The sequence below is a fragment of the Stomoxys calcitrans genome, chromosome 2 (assembly GCF_963082655.1).
Source record: "Stomoxys calcitrans chromosome 2, idStoCalc2.1, whole genome shotgun sequence".
Classification (NCBI taxonomy): domain Eukaryota; kingdom Metazoa; phylum Arthropoda; class Insecta; order Diptera; family Muscidae; genus Stomoxys; species Stomoxys calcitrans.
The window spans coordinates 41721180-41738978 of NC_081553.1; the positions used below are offsets into that span (position 1 = coordinate 41721180).

The 17799-nt window shown below is 40.3% G+C and overlaps 1 protein-coding gene across 1 annotated transcript; it reads left to right on the top strand.

The window, feature by feature from the left end:
* The first annotated feature begins 1516 nt into the window (after positions 1-1516).
* LOC106095719 (endoplasmic reticulum mannosyl-oligosaccharide 1,2-alpha-mannosidase) lies at positions 1517-17153 on the top strand. The gene is made up of 7 exons (XM_013263019.2): positions 1517-1886; positions 1980-2225; positions 9457-9994; positions 10065-10213; positions 10320-10511; positions 10606-10793; positions 15411-17153. The coding sequence occupies exons 1-7, from the start codon at positions 1770-1772 to the stop codon at positions 16057-16059; spliced, it is 2079 nt and encodes a 692-aa protein (XP_013118473.2). The 5' UTR covers positions 1517-1769; the 3' UTR covers positions 16060-17153.
* Positions 17154-17799: the final 646 nt, after the last annotated feature.

Here is a 17799-nt window from a genome sequence, read left to right on the forward strand (position 1 = left end):
TTTTTTTTTTTTTGCTGTTTTTACTAACAAAATTCTCTGAGTGTAGTTGAACATTTCAATTTTATGGAAAAAGTTTTCATAAATTTAATTTCTGGGAAATTTTTTATTTCTAGGGAAGATCGATCAAATTTGTATGGAAAATTTTATGAAAATTTAATTTCAATGGAAAATTTTGTCAAAATTTCAATCAATTTCAAATTTTTGTCAAAATTTCAATCAAGGTGAAATTAGTCAAAAATCATGGCAAATTTTATTAAAAAAAATTTCCATAGACAATTTTTCCACAATCTAATTTCTATGGGAAATTTTGTCAAATTTTCTGCGGAAAATCTTGTCAAAATTTAATTTTTGGAGAACATTTTTAACAAAATTTGTATGAAAATTTCATTTTTTGGGGAAATTATGTCAAAATTAGGTTTTTAGGCGAATAAAATAAAGCAAACTTTTTTCGCGATTACTTTTTTTGATAGTAGATATTGAAGCAAAAAAAACTTGTTGATTTCATTCAGTTGGACATATCCTCATTACTTATCAAGGCGGATTTAAAAAGGTGGTCTCACGCGAGCAGCTGTTAACAGACGACCAGGTTTGACAGTATTAAGATGTCAGATTTTTGTTAGCATTCTCTTTGTTGTTATCTTCTTTCTCGCATATTCTCTGCTCATGAATGCACGTATACACACACGCACACAAATTTGTTTGTACGTGTTGACAAAACGTCGATCAGTTTGTTAACAAAATGGCGGATGGCACCATATGATTCTAGGTTGTTGTACAAATGAGACCACCTTTAATTGTTTCGCCATCATTACTTATGATAAAATTTTACTATGGGTATTATGTTATCATTGAAATTTTTAGTGTTTCAAAAAGTAAAAGCGAAGATGTAATGATTTTCAACGCGATATGTGAGCATAATATCAGGCTAAAGAGGTGTCGTCCTACGACACGCCGTTCGGATTAGGCTCTTAACTTTGAGCTTAAACTTGCACTCATTGATATGCGAGTTTGCTCCCTGTTCCTTAATGGAATGTTAGTGGTCAAACTGGCAAAGTTTATGTATGCATCTTTTTGTATATGACTCACAATTTATCGTTCATTAAATGGGCGATTAATCTTTATGTTCCACACTTTTCGTTTTAGCCGTGCCACCAACCCTAATGATGTTAAATGCTACTCTGCGTAAATTTGCTAATTGTCCAATTAGTACTGAGGCAACGTAACGTTACACTACCAACAGCTGATTGCCAATGAACCAAATTATGAGTGCCGGTTGTTTTCATTCAATTTGTTACTAATATATTTCATTTCTTTTATAGATTACAAGTGATTACTTAATATATGTTTTCTGCGAGGTACGATAATTATCTTTTTTAGTTTTTACATTTCTAATTTTCTTTTTATGAATTTCTTTGCAAATTCTTAAAAATAACTGCTGATTTTTGCATCATTCGTTTGCCACTCTAACCTCGTCTTTGGATATGGCAACCCTTTTTTTCTTAACATTTTGACAATCGATTTTGTGGGTGAATTTTATTTGGCTGGGATTAGGAACAAAAAACTTACAAAAATGTGCAAACTATATACTATGTGAGGTGAAAATTTGTATTATTTAAGAGTTTCTTAATCCCATGTCCATTACAATACATGGGCAGCGGTGAAAAAGTGATATAAGGGCATTTAAAACAAAAAAGAAAATAGCACAACCAAAACTTAAATCGATGAATCAGGGGTTCAACTGAGCTTAATTGTATCCCGCAAATCTTAAAATGACTGAAAAATCAGATCACATAACATTAACACTGCCAGCGGCAGCAGTTGGCCTGAATGGAGAAGCCACTACTAGTAGTTCCCTAACCGGAAATCGCAAGAAAAGCTTGAGACGGGTACGTATTTTCATTTTAATTCATGTTTGTGTGTGCATTTGTTTTGGCCCTTAACAACCAATCACTCACTACTCGTTCTTCCATTTTGCACAGTCTTGGAATCAATTACCACGTTGTCAACGTAATCTCATCATATTGGTCATATCTGCCATGTGTATTAGCGTAGTGTTCCTGTTACCTTCTCAGCAATTGGATGTCATTAGCAAGAACTCGCTAAGTTTGGATACCAATAGTGCTGCATTACCTCAGTCGCGAGTTATTCGACATAACAATTATGCTGACGATAGAGATGATGTGCAGGTGGAAAGTAAAAGTAATATTATCTTTTCACCAGGGGAGGTAAGTACGTTTAAATTTATGCCACACTCCAATTTTTATCAGTTTATATGAAGTATACTACTGGTATTTGTTAGGGCGCACAATGGGTCAGTTGACCATAAAAAGAAGTCAAATTTTATAATTTTTTTTTTTTAATTGAAAACTGAAATAAATTAAAAATTTGGATTTAGATTTAGAGCAACGATACGGAGGCCACCATGGCTAGGTTAACTAGCATGTCCGCCTATGAACACGGAAACCCATAAAAAATAATAGCAGTTACCACTAACTTATCCTTAAGCATGCTGTTTAAACCTACCTGATACAATGCTTGATCTTAAAGCTCTCCTGTAGTGTATATCTGCAAGAAAGCAATTTGGATAGCATTTGCGATAACAGGCCAGTAGATAATGCTTAGACAATATGTCATTTTGTGTTCGCTCAGGGAGGATTTTTGTCCGCTGGCAGAGTTGGTCCGCAGATGACCAAGGAGACAACTCGTCGCAGCCATAGAGCAACATTCTAGCCCAGCTCGCTCAACTAATGAGTCCACGCTGGAGCTATTTAATTTATCACTAACCGATAAATATTGGGTTGCCCAAAAAGTAATTGCGGATTTTTTAAAAGAAAGTAAATGCAAATATATAATTGCCGTTTTGTTCGGTAACCTTTTGCCATCTTCCTGGCAAATTAAGTATTCCACGCTCATAGAACTTCTGGACTTTATCTGCAAAAAACTGAACCAAGTGCGATTTTATAGCCTCATTGTTGACAGTAAACATCCGAATTAGTTGTTTGGTTCATTGGAAGCAGCTCAAAATATACCACACCCTTCCAATCCCACCAAACCGACAGCATAACCTTCTTTTGGTGGATATCAGCCTTTGAAGTGATTTGAGCTGGTTCACCAACCGCCGAGGGGTTTCTGCGTTCCATGAAGTGATCAACATGGTTGAAGACTTGGTGGCGGATATCGTCAGAAGGCCTGACGCTACGATCAAGAAACCGCCTGCATATGATATGATCTCAAAGCCATCTAAATGGTGTTAAATAGGGGATAGGTCGAGTTCAAACAGAGCAGGAGTTGGCACTCCCACTTTTGGAACATTCAGTCCTTTTACTATGGAATTTGCCAATTCCATGTCGATACTCAGCATATAGAAATTTTTCAACAAAGCTCCGGAAGAGTAGTGGCTACTGGTGAAGAAAGGTGGACCCATTTACGTTTTAATCTTGTTTAAATCTTATTCAAGCTTCAAAAGCGAGATCACTCCGCCCATTTTGTGCCCACCAAAAGACTGTCCCGAGATAGATTGAACACTGGTACTCGATTCCCTGTTGTTATTGTAACCACATTTGTATATGGAGGTGGCGATCTTCGCCAAGCTCCACATGTGAGCAAGCTTTTTCAGGTCCATAGAACCTATCGCCGCGGGAACGTTATGATCATTGGTTATTTAAAGGCTCCAATAACTCTCCTAGTCCTATCGAGTATTATAGGCAAATGAACATGTTGCTGTTGTTGCCAAATTTTCATGTGGATATGTCGATCCTCGTCAAGCTCATGTATGTGAGCAAGCTCGTTCCGATCGCCCCGGGGAGCAGGTTGCCATTGGTTATGTAAGGGCGCCAATAACTCGCCTTGTCATATCGAGCATCATATGCACTTAGTATTTGTGCAAAAGCCGGTGCCGCCCGACCTCTCACTGAGACTTTTCGCTCGATACCGCTGATTGTCCGCGACTGCCGTTGCAGCTACTCCGTATGGAACATTCCACTAAACGCAACCAGTGGACGTGCCTGGTAGCTCGCAGCAAAGCTTCTCGTGACAGCAATGAACACCATATAGATCGGACCTCAATTTCCCAGCCTATGTGGTGCTCACAGCTATCATGAACATTCCATTAAGGAACAGAATCAGACTTTTCACATATCAATGAGTGCTATCCGTTTCAAGTTTAATCTCAATTGTAAGGGTCTTTTTATAGCCGAGTCCTAACAGTGTATTACAGTAAGATACCTCTTTGGAGAAAAGTCTTTATATGGAAAAGTACCTCGCAAATATCGCCAGCTATAGGAGGAGATAACCACCGCTGAAATTTTTTTCTCTGTTCTCGCCAGGATTCGATCCCAGGCGTTCAGCGTCATAGGCGGAGACAACCGACCGGTAGCAAATTACATTTCTCTAGCGTAAGCCGCACGGGAGACAAGGATGCAGTTTATAAACCTGCAGGTCTGTCAAGGTGGCGAACATTGACCATCTTCACGATGACACTAAAAAGTAACCTGGAAAATGTAAGTCACGAATTCGTGGTCTCATCATATTCTCTACTTGCTCTACATTTGCTGCACCTATTCTTCTGAAGACGAAGCTGTTACCGAAAGGATGCAAGAGGGAGGTTGGTATAATTTTAGGTATCATAACGGGATATATAGGACTACGACTATATATCCCATTATGACACCCAAAATTATACTAACCTCTTTCTTGCTTCCTTTCGGTAACAGCTTCGTCTTCTCAAGACCCGGATCTCTCCATAGGATTTTTGTCGCCCTACTGACCGTTAGGACAAAAGATAGAGCTCTAAAATTTTGCACAGAGGTATATTTAAGTGTAATATAGAAAAAATGGAATATGGTCCAAATCGATCTATCACCACATATAGCTCCCATATAAACCGGTCTCTCGATTTAACTTCTTGAGCCTCCAGAGGATGGAATTAATACCCGATTTTTCTGAAAATTTGCATGATGACAACTGTTAAGAGTCTCAACATCTAATATAGGTATGATACAAATCGGTGTATAAGTTGATATAGCTCCAATGTAAACGGACCTCCCGATAGGTACATAATCTGATATAGCTTCCATATAAAACAATCTCTTCATTTGAGTTCTTAGCCTATGGAAGACGTTTCCTTTAACGTTTCACTGATTTGGTGTATTCAGGGGACTATAGTAGAATTTTCCGGCGAACATTTTTGTAAAATATTTTGATGCCCTGGAAGCCCAATTTAAAGTAGTTTTTAACCCTATTTCCCAAAAGGGGCCAAAAAATATTTTTTTACAAAATAGACCCAAATATTGCAAGTTCGTGCAGCTGAAACTTTTTGATTGAAAACTCCACGTCTTCGCGTCACCACCATACCACCTCAGACACTCCGTGATCGGATATTATAAAAAAATATTACTTTTTTGGTATTTTTCATTCTTGTGTGCAATACACTTCCCATTAATCGATAAGTAAATTAAAAAAACTCATTGATGGAATTAAAATAAACAAAATGTACCCAGTAGTATCGCCGCCCGGCACACTCCTTGTGGTCTGCGGTGTATTTTAATAAACGTGCTTTGTTTCATGATAAGATGGAGCAGAACATGAGCAATTAGTTGTTTTCATAATCAGTCATTCGTTCTTAGGCATATCACAAAATGACAGTGATAAGCTCCTCAATTGATAAACGAACCAATTAATTGCAAATTGGGTTATTAACTTATTTCCGCTTTCTCCTCTAATCAAAAACAACTTAAAATTGCTTGTTTGTTTTTATAGCTACAACCATGGGAAGGGGTATATTGATTTTGTGTTGAAGCTTGGAAACATTGATTTTCAACGTTATAAAATATATAATCAACTTTAGTAAAGTTGATAGCTATACATGTATGGTGGGTTTATATATCTCTCTATTTTAAGTGGAAAACTTAACCCTCTAGCAGCAAACTGATAGCATGCCAATTCGGAATTTATAGACTTAGGTTAGGCTGAAGGGTACGAGTCTAACAAATTCGGCTGCTGGCCGCTTTGCTCGAAAACCCTCAGGTGCTTGTGTTGGCTCTAGAAGAGAAAAGAAGATGTTGAATACAAATAGAGGTCCACCATACTACGGTGCTTATTAGTAAATGCAAATTGCCCATGTATATTCCGTTAGGAACAGGGGAAATTTGTCTCATATAATGAGTGCTGTTCGATTCAAGTTTATGTTCAATGATAAAGGGCCTCCTTCTTACAGCCGGGTTTGCAAAGCGTGCCTCAGAGCGACACCTCTTTGGGGAGGTGGGAGGGGATAGGTTAGATTAGGTAAGGTAAAAAAGAGGGTGCGGATATTAATCCACCCCATGCCATGGACATACACCTCATCCAGTAATTGGCTTGTTGTGCGCTCTAAGTACTAAAAAAGTAACCTCGAAAATGAAGATCTAAGTTAGGAATTGCTACTTACAAAATCCTTAATTATTTTCCATGCCACACCCCTAAGTTGGTTCATGTTTGGTATTGTGTCTCCACCTAAGTGCTGGTATCTGTTAGACGCGAAAGCCAGTCAATGACAAAGGAAATGCCCCAACGTCTCATCATCTTCCCCGCATGCCCTACACATGCTACCATTTGCCGCACCGATTTTACATAAGTGAGCGCTCGTAGTCCTATGTGTCCCGTTGAGAAACCGAGAGCTATACTGCCTTCCTTCTTACTTTCTTTCAGTAATAGCCTCGTCTACTCACGATATGGGTCTCCCCATGGGATTTTCACCGTCCTACCGACCGTTTCGCTTTTCCACAGGGCTGCCTGCGCATTTGTGGCCTACGCCCTTAACTCGAACTGCGTCGACCCGAAAGGCTTGGGGTTAACCAAATTTATTGACGGCAATTCTCTGGCTTTCACTCCCAAATCGTTTGCTTTCTCATTCCCAGTTACTCCCCTATGGCCCAGCACCCAAACGATGCAGATCGTGCCAAACTCAAAGAAGGCGTTAATTTCCTTCTAACATTCCAAGACTGTTCGTGATCTAACAGTCCTGGTTGTTAATGCACTTTTGGGCTATTTACTGTCCGTAAAGTTGTTCATACTCGTGGTGTGGTGTTAGCGCGAGGAGTTAACCCCACGGATTCCGTGATCGCCCGGATCTCCGCCTGCAGGACCATATTATGGTCAGTCAGTCAGACAGTCTAAAACAGATCTCAGTACCTGAGTACTCAATGTAGACCCTCAAGCCCACTCTGTCCTCTTGCTTTAATCCAAACGTGTATCATGGTCTTCCAGATGGCATTACTAGGGTTCCGTCAATCCAAGCGTGTGCCGTTGGCAGCAGTGCCTCACACTCGACCTCAAATGTCGTCTCGGGTATTCGGTCGGAAACCTTTTACATTCCTTCCAGTTTTCCTATCGTCGCCTCGATATCGCGATGGTATGACCTGTTTCTATCCTCTATCCATTCTCCCATCGCCTTAAGTCTTATAGCCGCAATGGCTGCCTCACACTTAATCTGCATGTCTATGGGACGGATATCTAGAATGGTTTCCATTGCCCTACCAGGAGTGGTCCTTATCGCTCCGCCTATGCCAAGACAACATTTTCTCTAATCCTGTTGTATTATTCTTACGTTGCACTTTTTCTCCATCGCAGTCCACCAAACTGCTAAGGCGTAATTAAGTATTGATTTAATCACGCCCCTGTGGAGTCATTGAACTATCCTCGGATTCAGGCCCCATTTCGAGCCTACGGCCCGTCTACACAGTCCCCAACACCTGTGAACAGTTTCCTGTCCAAGATCACTCCTAAGTATTTGACCTTATCAGATATCGAAATCGTTTTATTGAGGAAACGTGTTGCATTAAATTGGCCCACCTTCGTCTTCCTCGTGAACAGGCATATTTCAGTCTTCTCTGGGTTGCAATTGCGACCTCTGAGTCTAGCCCAGTCATATGCCATATGCATGACCCTTTCGGCCCTTCTGCATAACTGGTTCCGATACTTACCCTTAAAAGTATCGTCTGCGTAGCAAACGGGTTCAAATTCCTGCTCAGTCAGCATCCGTAATAGGTTATTTATTGTGGTTGTTCTTATTGTTGTTGTAGCAGTGTGCTGTACACTGAGGTGACAGCCCTTGCCTATGAAGACTTTCATCGGGTCGATCCGGTACGTACATCCGGCTGCCATGGGATTGATTTATGGTGGTCACCCATAGGAGTGGCGATAAAATGGTCCCCTGTGGCGTGCCTTGTGCCACTTTCTCCCTTATATTTATGTCATGGGACCCACAATTTATTCACCTGTTCCTTAGCACATGGGATAACAACCGTTGAAAAATTGTTCTGATGTTCCCGGCAGGATTCGAACCCAGGCTTCAGCGTTATAGGCAGACATGCAAACCCGTGCGCTACGGGGGCCTCCGATGTGCACATTAGCACAAGACAAAAATTTAACAATTCCATTGCAGGAGGTTGTACGTATCGTGTTGACCCGATAGAGTCCTTCTGGGCTGCCACCTCAGTATATAACACACTGCTACAACGAAGGCCACCGTAGCGCCGATGACGCTGAACGCCTGGGTTCGAATCCTGGCGAGACCATCAGAAAAAAAATTTCAGCGGTGGTTTTTCCCTCCTAATGCTGGCAACATTTGTGAGGTACTATGCCATGTAAAACCTCTTTCCAAAGAGGTGTCGCCCCTTATCATTGAGCTTAAACTTGAATCGGACTGCAGTCATTGATATGTGAGAAGTTTGCCCTTGTTCCTTAGTGGAATGTTCATGGGCAAAATTTGCAATTTGCTACAACAACAAATTGAAGGCAACCAGGCAGACCAGTGAAAAGCTCTCATGGTCGACAGCTTCGTTCAGTCAGCTACTTTACACGTCTACAGTGATCCAGAGTGGCTGCAGAGCTACATTCCTGGAGGGAATCCAGACATGGAAGAGGTGTTGTTGTAGCCACCTGTAGGTGACGATCCTCGGCTAACTCCTATAGGTGAGCAAGCTCGTTCCGGTCCAAAGGACCGATCGCTGCGGGAACACGGTGGCCATTGCTTATTAAAAGGCCCAATAACTCGCCTGGACACGAGCATCATAGGCTCTCAGTATTTAAGAGCCGGTGCCGCTCGGCCTCTCACTGAGGCTTTCCGCTTGACACCGCTAATTGTCGGCGACAGCAGTTGCAGCTACTCCGTATGGAGTATTCCCCTATCCTCAACCTTTCGACGCGTTACTTAACTCGCAGCTAAGCTTCTCGTGATAGCAATGAACACCACACAGATCAGAGCTTAAAGTTCCAGCCTGTGTGGTGCTCATTGTTATCCCTGGCTGGGTGTTCAGTTCGCAACTGCGGCTGGCATTGATTAATGCTTATGTTAATAAAAGGTCTACTCAATCTCCGAAGAAATTGTAAATCATATCCGGCCGTCATTTTCCTAATTATATTTTTATAGCACCTTATATAAACACTTTTCATTAAATTTCCTTTTTTTTGTTTTTCTAGCAAAATATACTGCCGGCGCCTGCACCACAAAAACAAGAACCGCAGATTGCTATTGAAAGTGTGGTCAATATTCCACAAACTCAAGAACATGTACAACCCCAACCCCAGCCACAACCACAAAATGAAGAGGAAACTCTGGACAAAGCTCAACTACCAAACATTCTTAATAACGATTTTACGAACGACAATAACTTCAATCCTAAACACCCCAACAATGCCGAAGATGATCGTGCGGCTATAGAGGTTGCCCTGCAAGATCCCAACAGCTTGCCCGCAAGCAATGGCTTGACCATTGAAGAATTTTTGGGACGCATAGACTTGAAACATTTACCACAAAAGCAACATTTTCATGGCCCCAATAATGAGAGACAAGAGGCTGTGGTTAATGCATTCCGACACTCTTGGAATGGTTACAAAAAATACGCCTGGGGTCATGATAATCTAAAGCCCATGTCAGAATCTTCATATGATTGGTTTGGTCTGGGTCTAACCATTATTGACTCATTGGATACCATGTATATAATGGGTTTAGAAGATGGTATGATTTGGAATAAAAAAAAAATAATAAAAGTTATGCCACTCTATTGAGAATTTTCTAATTTTTTCAGAATTCATTGAGGCCCGCAATTGGATCAGCGAAGCCTTGAATTTCGATGTTAATCGCGATGTAAATTTGTTTGAAGTTACCATTCGTATATTGGGTGGATTACTTTCCGCCTATCATTTAAGTGCCGATAAGGTGTTCCTTAAGAAATCGGTAAGTTTTAGAGTAAAAGTTCATTTTTGATTTTTAATAAGTAATCCCCGAACAAACCTTTCCTTTTTAAACTTATCTTTTAATACTTTTTATCTTAATACTCCAGATTGAATTGGGCAACCGTCTATTGCCATGTTTCCTCTCACCATCGGGCATACCATATTCAGATGTGAATTTAGCTGCCTTATCCGCTCATGCTCCTAAATGGTCACCCGATAGTTCAACCAGCGAAGTAACAACACTTCAATTGGAATTTAGAGACCTGAGTCGATTGACAAATATCTCGTTATATGAAAGTGTAAGACATTCTTAATTGTTTTATTGAGTACACGACATGTAACATGAGACAATGTAGATACATTTTTTACAAAGAAATTTTTTAACTGTTTCAGGTCGCTCATCGTGTCAATGAAAAAGTACATGGGCTGGAAAAAAATAGTGGTCTTGTGCCGATCTTTATCAATGCCAATACCGGAACTTTTAGAAATTATGCCACCATATCGTTGGGAGCCAGAGGTGATTCGTATTATGAATATTTGCTTAAACAATGGATACAAACGGGCCATAAAGGCAGTGACTTGTGAGTATTTAACAAGATAGATAACGTATAGCAAAGCCATGTTTAGCGTGGATTCCTAGGTATGATAAGTTAATTTTGTGATATATTTATCCACATTAAGAAACTTTTAATAATATAACAAAGCATAAACATAAGCAAAAAGTATGGAACCAAAGACGAAAGAACTCGCAAGCTGCGAAACCAAATAATTGGCTTAACCCATAGCAATTGGGTCTATTTATCGGAACGGCCTTGCTCACTAAAAGAAGTCTGCCAATGACCCATACTTATGAAGCAAATATGAAGCTTCAACTACCACAACAAGAGTCTAAACATATCACTAGGTTAGATAACGCTCATAAATGGAACTAGCGTTTAGAGCGATTAAAGAACTGTAGCTTGATTGTCGATTGTTGTTGTAGTAGCAGTGTGTGGTACACCCGTGGTCTGGGGCTTATGTACAATCATCATAATTTACCGGTAAACGTCTTCTGCAGATCCAAATCATCATCCTGGTGCAATCCTATGGCAGCCGGTTGTTCGCACCGGATTGACTCGATGGAACCTTCATCGGCAAGGGCTGCCGCCTCAGTGTACGTGTTCGTCTTTTTTCGTCATGGGAGAGGTACATTCCGGAGTGCCTTCTCGGCCTGCTTCTGGTCCGTGACGGGATTGAAAAAACTCCGAACCCTGGTTCTGTTCGGTTTGCCAGAACCGCCTCCATCATCGGTCGGTGTCGGTGAGGTGTAACCGGTACATGGAGTGGGTACATTTCCGATCTTGCTCTGGCCTCACTTCACTACGGGAGTATAGTCATACTGGATAAGTCGCAAGGTGCTGTGCGAACATAGCCAGCAGTGGGTCACAAGCGTCGTCGTCATCGCCGTCGGACGCAGAGTCCTCGTTGTCGGACTATGTGACCCCCCCGACTTCTTCCGTAGGGCAATATACGCAACGGCAGCATCCCAGCCCAAATATTGCCAGGCCAGTGCTGGGAAATGTATCAACGGTCTCCGTGGCAAGATCCATGAACTTGTGGATTTCATGAGTCGGAAAAATATATTGGTCGCAACGATCAAGGAGACAAAGCTGATCAACACCTGCAGCTTGCACAGTTGTCTACATTGATGTTGAAGAACCTGGATTCATCTGGAGTTGAGTACCTTACTACTGTCCTCAACCTGCCTTTAAACACTCTTATAGTTCCCGAGGTGTAGAAAATGGGCAGAGTGAACCCGCTACTAAAGCCTGGAAAGGACCAGAGTTTGGGGGAGTCGTCCAGACCGATCTCCCTTCTCTCACCAGTAGCTAAGACGCTTGAGGCATTACTACTCCCGAGCCTCGTAGGAGAATTTCCATTCGCCGAGCATCAACATGGATTTCGAAGACTGCATAGCACAAAAACAGCTTTGGCTTCAATCAGGCCAGGCCATGTGATAGGACTTACCTATCGAAGGCATTCGACAGGTCAGCCTTGCCAAATTATTTGAGGATATCGTCCCTATAGCCAGGCCTGAAACGCGGGGTCGCGAATTATCTGTGTGGTCGCCAGTCATTTGTGGAATTTAGGGATAAGAAGTCGAAACACCATAGTGTGAAACAGGGAGTTCCCCAAGGTGGGGTAATATCTCCTCCACTTTTTAACCTCTACCAACCCTCTATTCCACCCCCTCCATGTGGCATAGAGATCGTATCATATGCGGACGATTGTACGATCATAGCATCAGGCCCCCCACCCGTTGTTGACATCTGCGATAGGTTGAACATCTACCTCAACGAACTTGCCTCATATTTCGCTGCAAGAAATCTGGAGATATCTGCCACCAAATCTGTTCACTACAAATACGCGTGAGGTGAATACTAAGCTGACTGTGATGGTCGATGGAGAAATAATCCCGACTATCAAGTGACAGCTCTTACACATTCTCCCCACATGCCACATCAATTTGCGATAAAGTCAAAAGTAGAAACAAGGTCCTCAAGTCATTTGTTGACCAAGTACAAAGCAATTGGCCATTCTGTGCTAAGTTATGCAGCGCCAATGTGGTCTCGTCAGCTTTATGACACGCAGCGGAATAATATTCAGATCTGTCAGAATGCTGCCCTCCGAACTGCGACGGGCTGTCTCCTCAGCTCTCATGTAGATCATATCCATCAGGAGACAAAGATCCTACCAGTGCGAAGACATAACTACATGCTGTCTAAGCAATACCCTTTGGGCTGTTATCGCAGAGACTATCCAAATCATCATCTTGTGGATAGATATCCACCTCCCAGAAGCCTTAAGGTAGATCTACATGATCTAGAGCGTGAGGTTCAGCGCTACAAGAGAGCACCTCTAGATCAAGCGGCATGTCAAGCGGGTCTGAACAACCTTCATGCAGACACGGTAGCATACGCGGTAATTGGCTACCGGGTGAATGTAGTCCTTGGAGAACGACCGCCATCCATTTCACCCGAAGAAATCGACCTTCCCCGGCAAACCAGAGTGGTTCTGGCTCAATAACGTTCCGGCAGATGCAGCCCCTTCAATTCCCACAGAGCGGAATATTATGCAGATCTGTCAGAATGCCGCCCTCCGAACTGCGACGGGCTGTCTCCTCAGTTCTCATGTGGACCACCTCCATTAGGAGACAAAGATCCTACCAGTGCGAAGACATAACTACATGCTGTCTAAGCAATACCTTTTGGGCTGCTATCGCAGAAACTATCCAAATCATCTTCTTGTGGATAGATACCCACCGCCCAGAAGCCTTAAGGTAGATCTACACGATCTAGAGCGTGAGGTTCAGCGCTACAAGGGAGAACATCTAGATCAAGCGGCATGTCAAGCGGGTCTGAACAACATTCATGCAGACACGGTAGCAGACGCGGTAATTGGCTACCGGGTGCATGTAGTCCTTGGAGAACGACCGCCACACATTGCACCCGAAGAAATCGACCTCCGGGGGAGGTCAAACCAAAGTGGTTCTGGTTCAATTACGTTCCGGCAGATGCAGCCGCCTCAATTCCCACAGAGCTAGATTGATGCCGACGTGCAAGATGTGTGTCCCGATTGTAACCAGGGACCGCACGATACACGTCACTTGTTTAACTGCCCGGCCAGACCCACTCGACTCAGACCTAGATCCCTGTGGACGCACCCCATCTTAGTCGCAGAGTTCCTGGGTCTTGACTCTCAACAGAATCAAGCAGACGAAAGATAGAACATAATAAACTGCTACAACAACAACAACAACATCATCATCCTGGTGACAAAGCGATTAGTGCATATTGACCTTTTTTAAATTTCCTAAAGTATAGGTGAAAAGACATTTACCGGTCGATACCACATACGAACCGTTCGCATGATGTGGTCCAATCAATAGTAAACGGGTGTGAGTTCCTACAAAGTCTTGTATTTTTGACGAACATCTTTAAATAAGGGATAGGAAGGCTAATATCCGTGGAGCACACACCATGGAAGTATCAATAGAACAGCGTTACTAAACTATTACTAAATTTACCATGAACATTCCATTAAGGAACAGGGGATATTTCTCTCATATCAATGAATACAGTCCGATAAAATCTTAAAATCAATGATAAGTCGAGTCCAAACGGCGTGCCGCATAGCGACACCACTTGGTAGAGAAGTTTTACCACGACAGTATACCTTACAAATGTAGCCAGCATTAGTAATGGGATAACCACCGCTGAAAATTTTGTTGATTTTCACGCCGCGATTTGAAGCCAGGCGTTCGCCGTCATAGCCGGCCCACGGTGGCCTCCCTCGAAATATATTATCTATGAAATATTTGTAGCAAATTTTATGTTCAAAAGCAAATAAATGTTGTTTTCAATCTGGCCATTCTTTTTTCAAAGTTTAGTTTTTGCGACATCTGTCATTTGATTTATGCTCAGTTTTGTATGCCATTAAGAACAGACATAAAGGGTGAACAAACACGTGACCCCTAAGGTAACGTTTTTCGGGGTGACAGCACCGATTGTTAATTGTGTCTAAACGTCATATGTAAAAGTGAAAAGTGTTCAGTATATTCTGCCATTTCATTATGGAGAAACCACGAGGAAAGTGTTCACCGTGGACCATTTAAATTGAAAATTTTGAATATATGACGCAAATTTAAGGGTTCGATTGCCGTGTAACGTGTTTCGAAAGTTCCGCTACAAAGTAAACTGTAAAAAGATATGTAATTTAAGAAAGAAATGGAAATGGCAAATCAACTAAAGTTGGTTTGCTATCCACCAACGACCCATATATGTTTAAATATTGGGTTGCCCAAAAAGTAATTGCGGATTTTTTAAAAGAAAGTAAATGCATTTTTAATAAAACTGAGAATGAACTTTAATCAAATATACTTTTTTTACTCTTTTTTTTCCAAAGCAAGCTAAAAGTTACAGCTGATAACTGACAGAAGAAAGAATGCAATTACAGAGTCACAAGCTGTGAAAAAATTTGTCAACGCCGACTATATGAAAAATCCACAATTACTTTTTGGGCAAACCAATAGATTAAAAAGTGTACAATCGACCTTTTTGAAAATCATTATATTAACTAAATTAATATTATATTTAATTAATATTATATAATATAATTTATAATATTTTTTATTTAAATTTTTTTCTTCCAATTTGCAGCTTGGTTTCGGACTACATGCAAGCCATGGATGGTGTATTTTCCCAACTGCTACGTCGTACCCCCAAAGAAAATCATGTTTTCATAGGAGAATTAATCAATGGCAAGGAGTTTAAGCCTAAAATGGATCACTTAACCTGTTACTTGCCGGGTACCCTATTGCTGGGACATCATTTTGGTATGCCTGATTCGCATTTGCTGTTGGCCAGGGATCTCTTGGAGACATGCTATCAAACCTATATGAAACAACCAACACAATTAGCACCGGAAATCTCCTATTTCTCAACGGCAGAAACCGAGGAGCTGGATATTTATGTCAAGCCAAATGATGCTCATAATTTATTACGTCCCGAGTTTATTGAAAGTTTGTATTACTTCTATGCCCTCACAGGTAATCGCACTTACCAGGACATGGGTTGGACTATATTCCAGGCTTTTGAGAAATATGCCAAGGTAACCAATGGCTATTCATCGATTGGTAATGTTAAGAATATCTTTAATACACGCCTGAGAGATATGATGGAAAGTTTCTGGCTGGGAGAAACTTTAAAGTATTTCTATTTACTCTTTAGTAATAATCCCAAAGAAATTGATTTAGAGAAATGGGTATTCAATACAGAGGCTCATCCTCTGCCCATAAGAAATCAATAATTGAAATAAGTCTAGAAAAGCAAAGCAAAAAAAAAATGAATGAATGAGTCTGAAAATTATTGATATTGTATATAAACAACAGCAACAACGGAAAAACAAAATGGAAAAAAAACTACTTAGAGATCAATGTACTACTACTACCATGTCGTGTTTAAGTTTAACTTATATGTATTTATTTATGTACTTTCATAGATTTTTGTTTTTTTTTTTTGGTATGTTTTAAGATCTTTTTTTTATGTGTACAAAGAACATGTGCTGTGCATAAGAAAATACCAAGATATTTAGGAAAACACTTTAACTTTTGCATTACATCTTAGGTATAAGAAGAATCTCGTCATGCAAAACTTTTTAAAACTCTTCAGCTCTCTTTCAAAGTTTCTTTTTTCATTGCAGCATAGTAATTATTCGGATGTTTTCAGGGAATAACTTTCATTTTTACCTTAAAAACAAAGAAGTGAAAGTGAAGCCTAAAACACACCACATCAGATATGGATATGAACATGCACCCAATATATACCCACACATTGGATATCTACCTTTGAAATTCCTAATAGATGCTCAAGGTATTGGTATTGATGTTGGGTAGATGTCCATCTCGTATTATATGTTAAATGTATATAACACAAACATATGCATATATATTTATATATGTGCTGTCTTTAGTTTTAGTTAAAGTAGACACGAATTACTTAAAAAAAAAACAAACAATTACGAAAAATGAGCAGCAAAGAGCATTAATGCCAAATAGTAAATATTTAATTTTTAATCTCATCCCAATCATGATATTCATATATATACATACATATTTTACAAATTATTATTTTTTTGTTCTACAAACAATCTAAGATTTAATTACGAATAATGCTAAGCAATATTATTTATATATACACACACACATTTACTTATTTAAACCCAATACAATTTTAGTACGCAAGCCTAGAAACGTGTAGCGTTGTTTGATCAAAATTGATATCTGATTGTTAAGGTTGCACAGTGTCAAGTTAGCAAACTTAATTTAGCTAAACTGTCTAAAAAATGTAGAAATCGATGTTTTAAGGAACATACATAGAAACTTATGTGGTGTTTCGGTTTATATGGAGGGGATAAGTCTGCATCTATTCGAGGAAATCATAATTGGTGTGGTTTGTAAAAACAAGTTGGTTTAGGTTGTAAAAAAGGTACGGATTATATTATGCCCCATGCTACTAAGGACATGCACCATAGTCGGCAATATCTGGCAATAGTGTGTGTTCTTTAATCTATCCTAATGCCTAGTCAGTGTTTTAAAATATTATATTATTAATATTCAGCCCTATTCTGAATATCAATTCCCTGGGAGTTTTTTTCCCCTATTCCCTTTTCCCCTATTCTGAATAACAATTTCCTGGGAGTTTGTTCCCTACTCCCTTTTCCCTTATTCTAAACAAACTTCGAAAATGGGAAATGTCTCCCAGGGAAAAAAGTAGGTATTCTGAATCGAAATAAAAGGGAGAATGAGATGATAAAATTTGGGAAAATTCCCCTAAACAAATGGAAGGGAGTTAGAATAAAAAATAAAAAAGTTTAATTGTTTATATAAAAAAAATTTTACCACTTCTTATTTAGCCCTATTCTGAATAACAATTCCCTGGGAGTTTATTCCCTGCTCCCTTTTTTCCTATTCTGAAGATCAATTCCCTGCGAGTTTTTTCCCCTATTCCCTTTTCCCCTATTCTGAATAAGAATTTCCTGGGAGTTTGT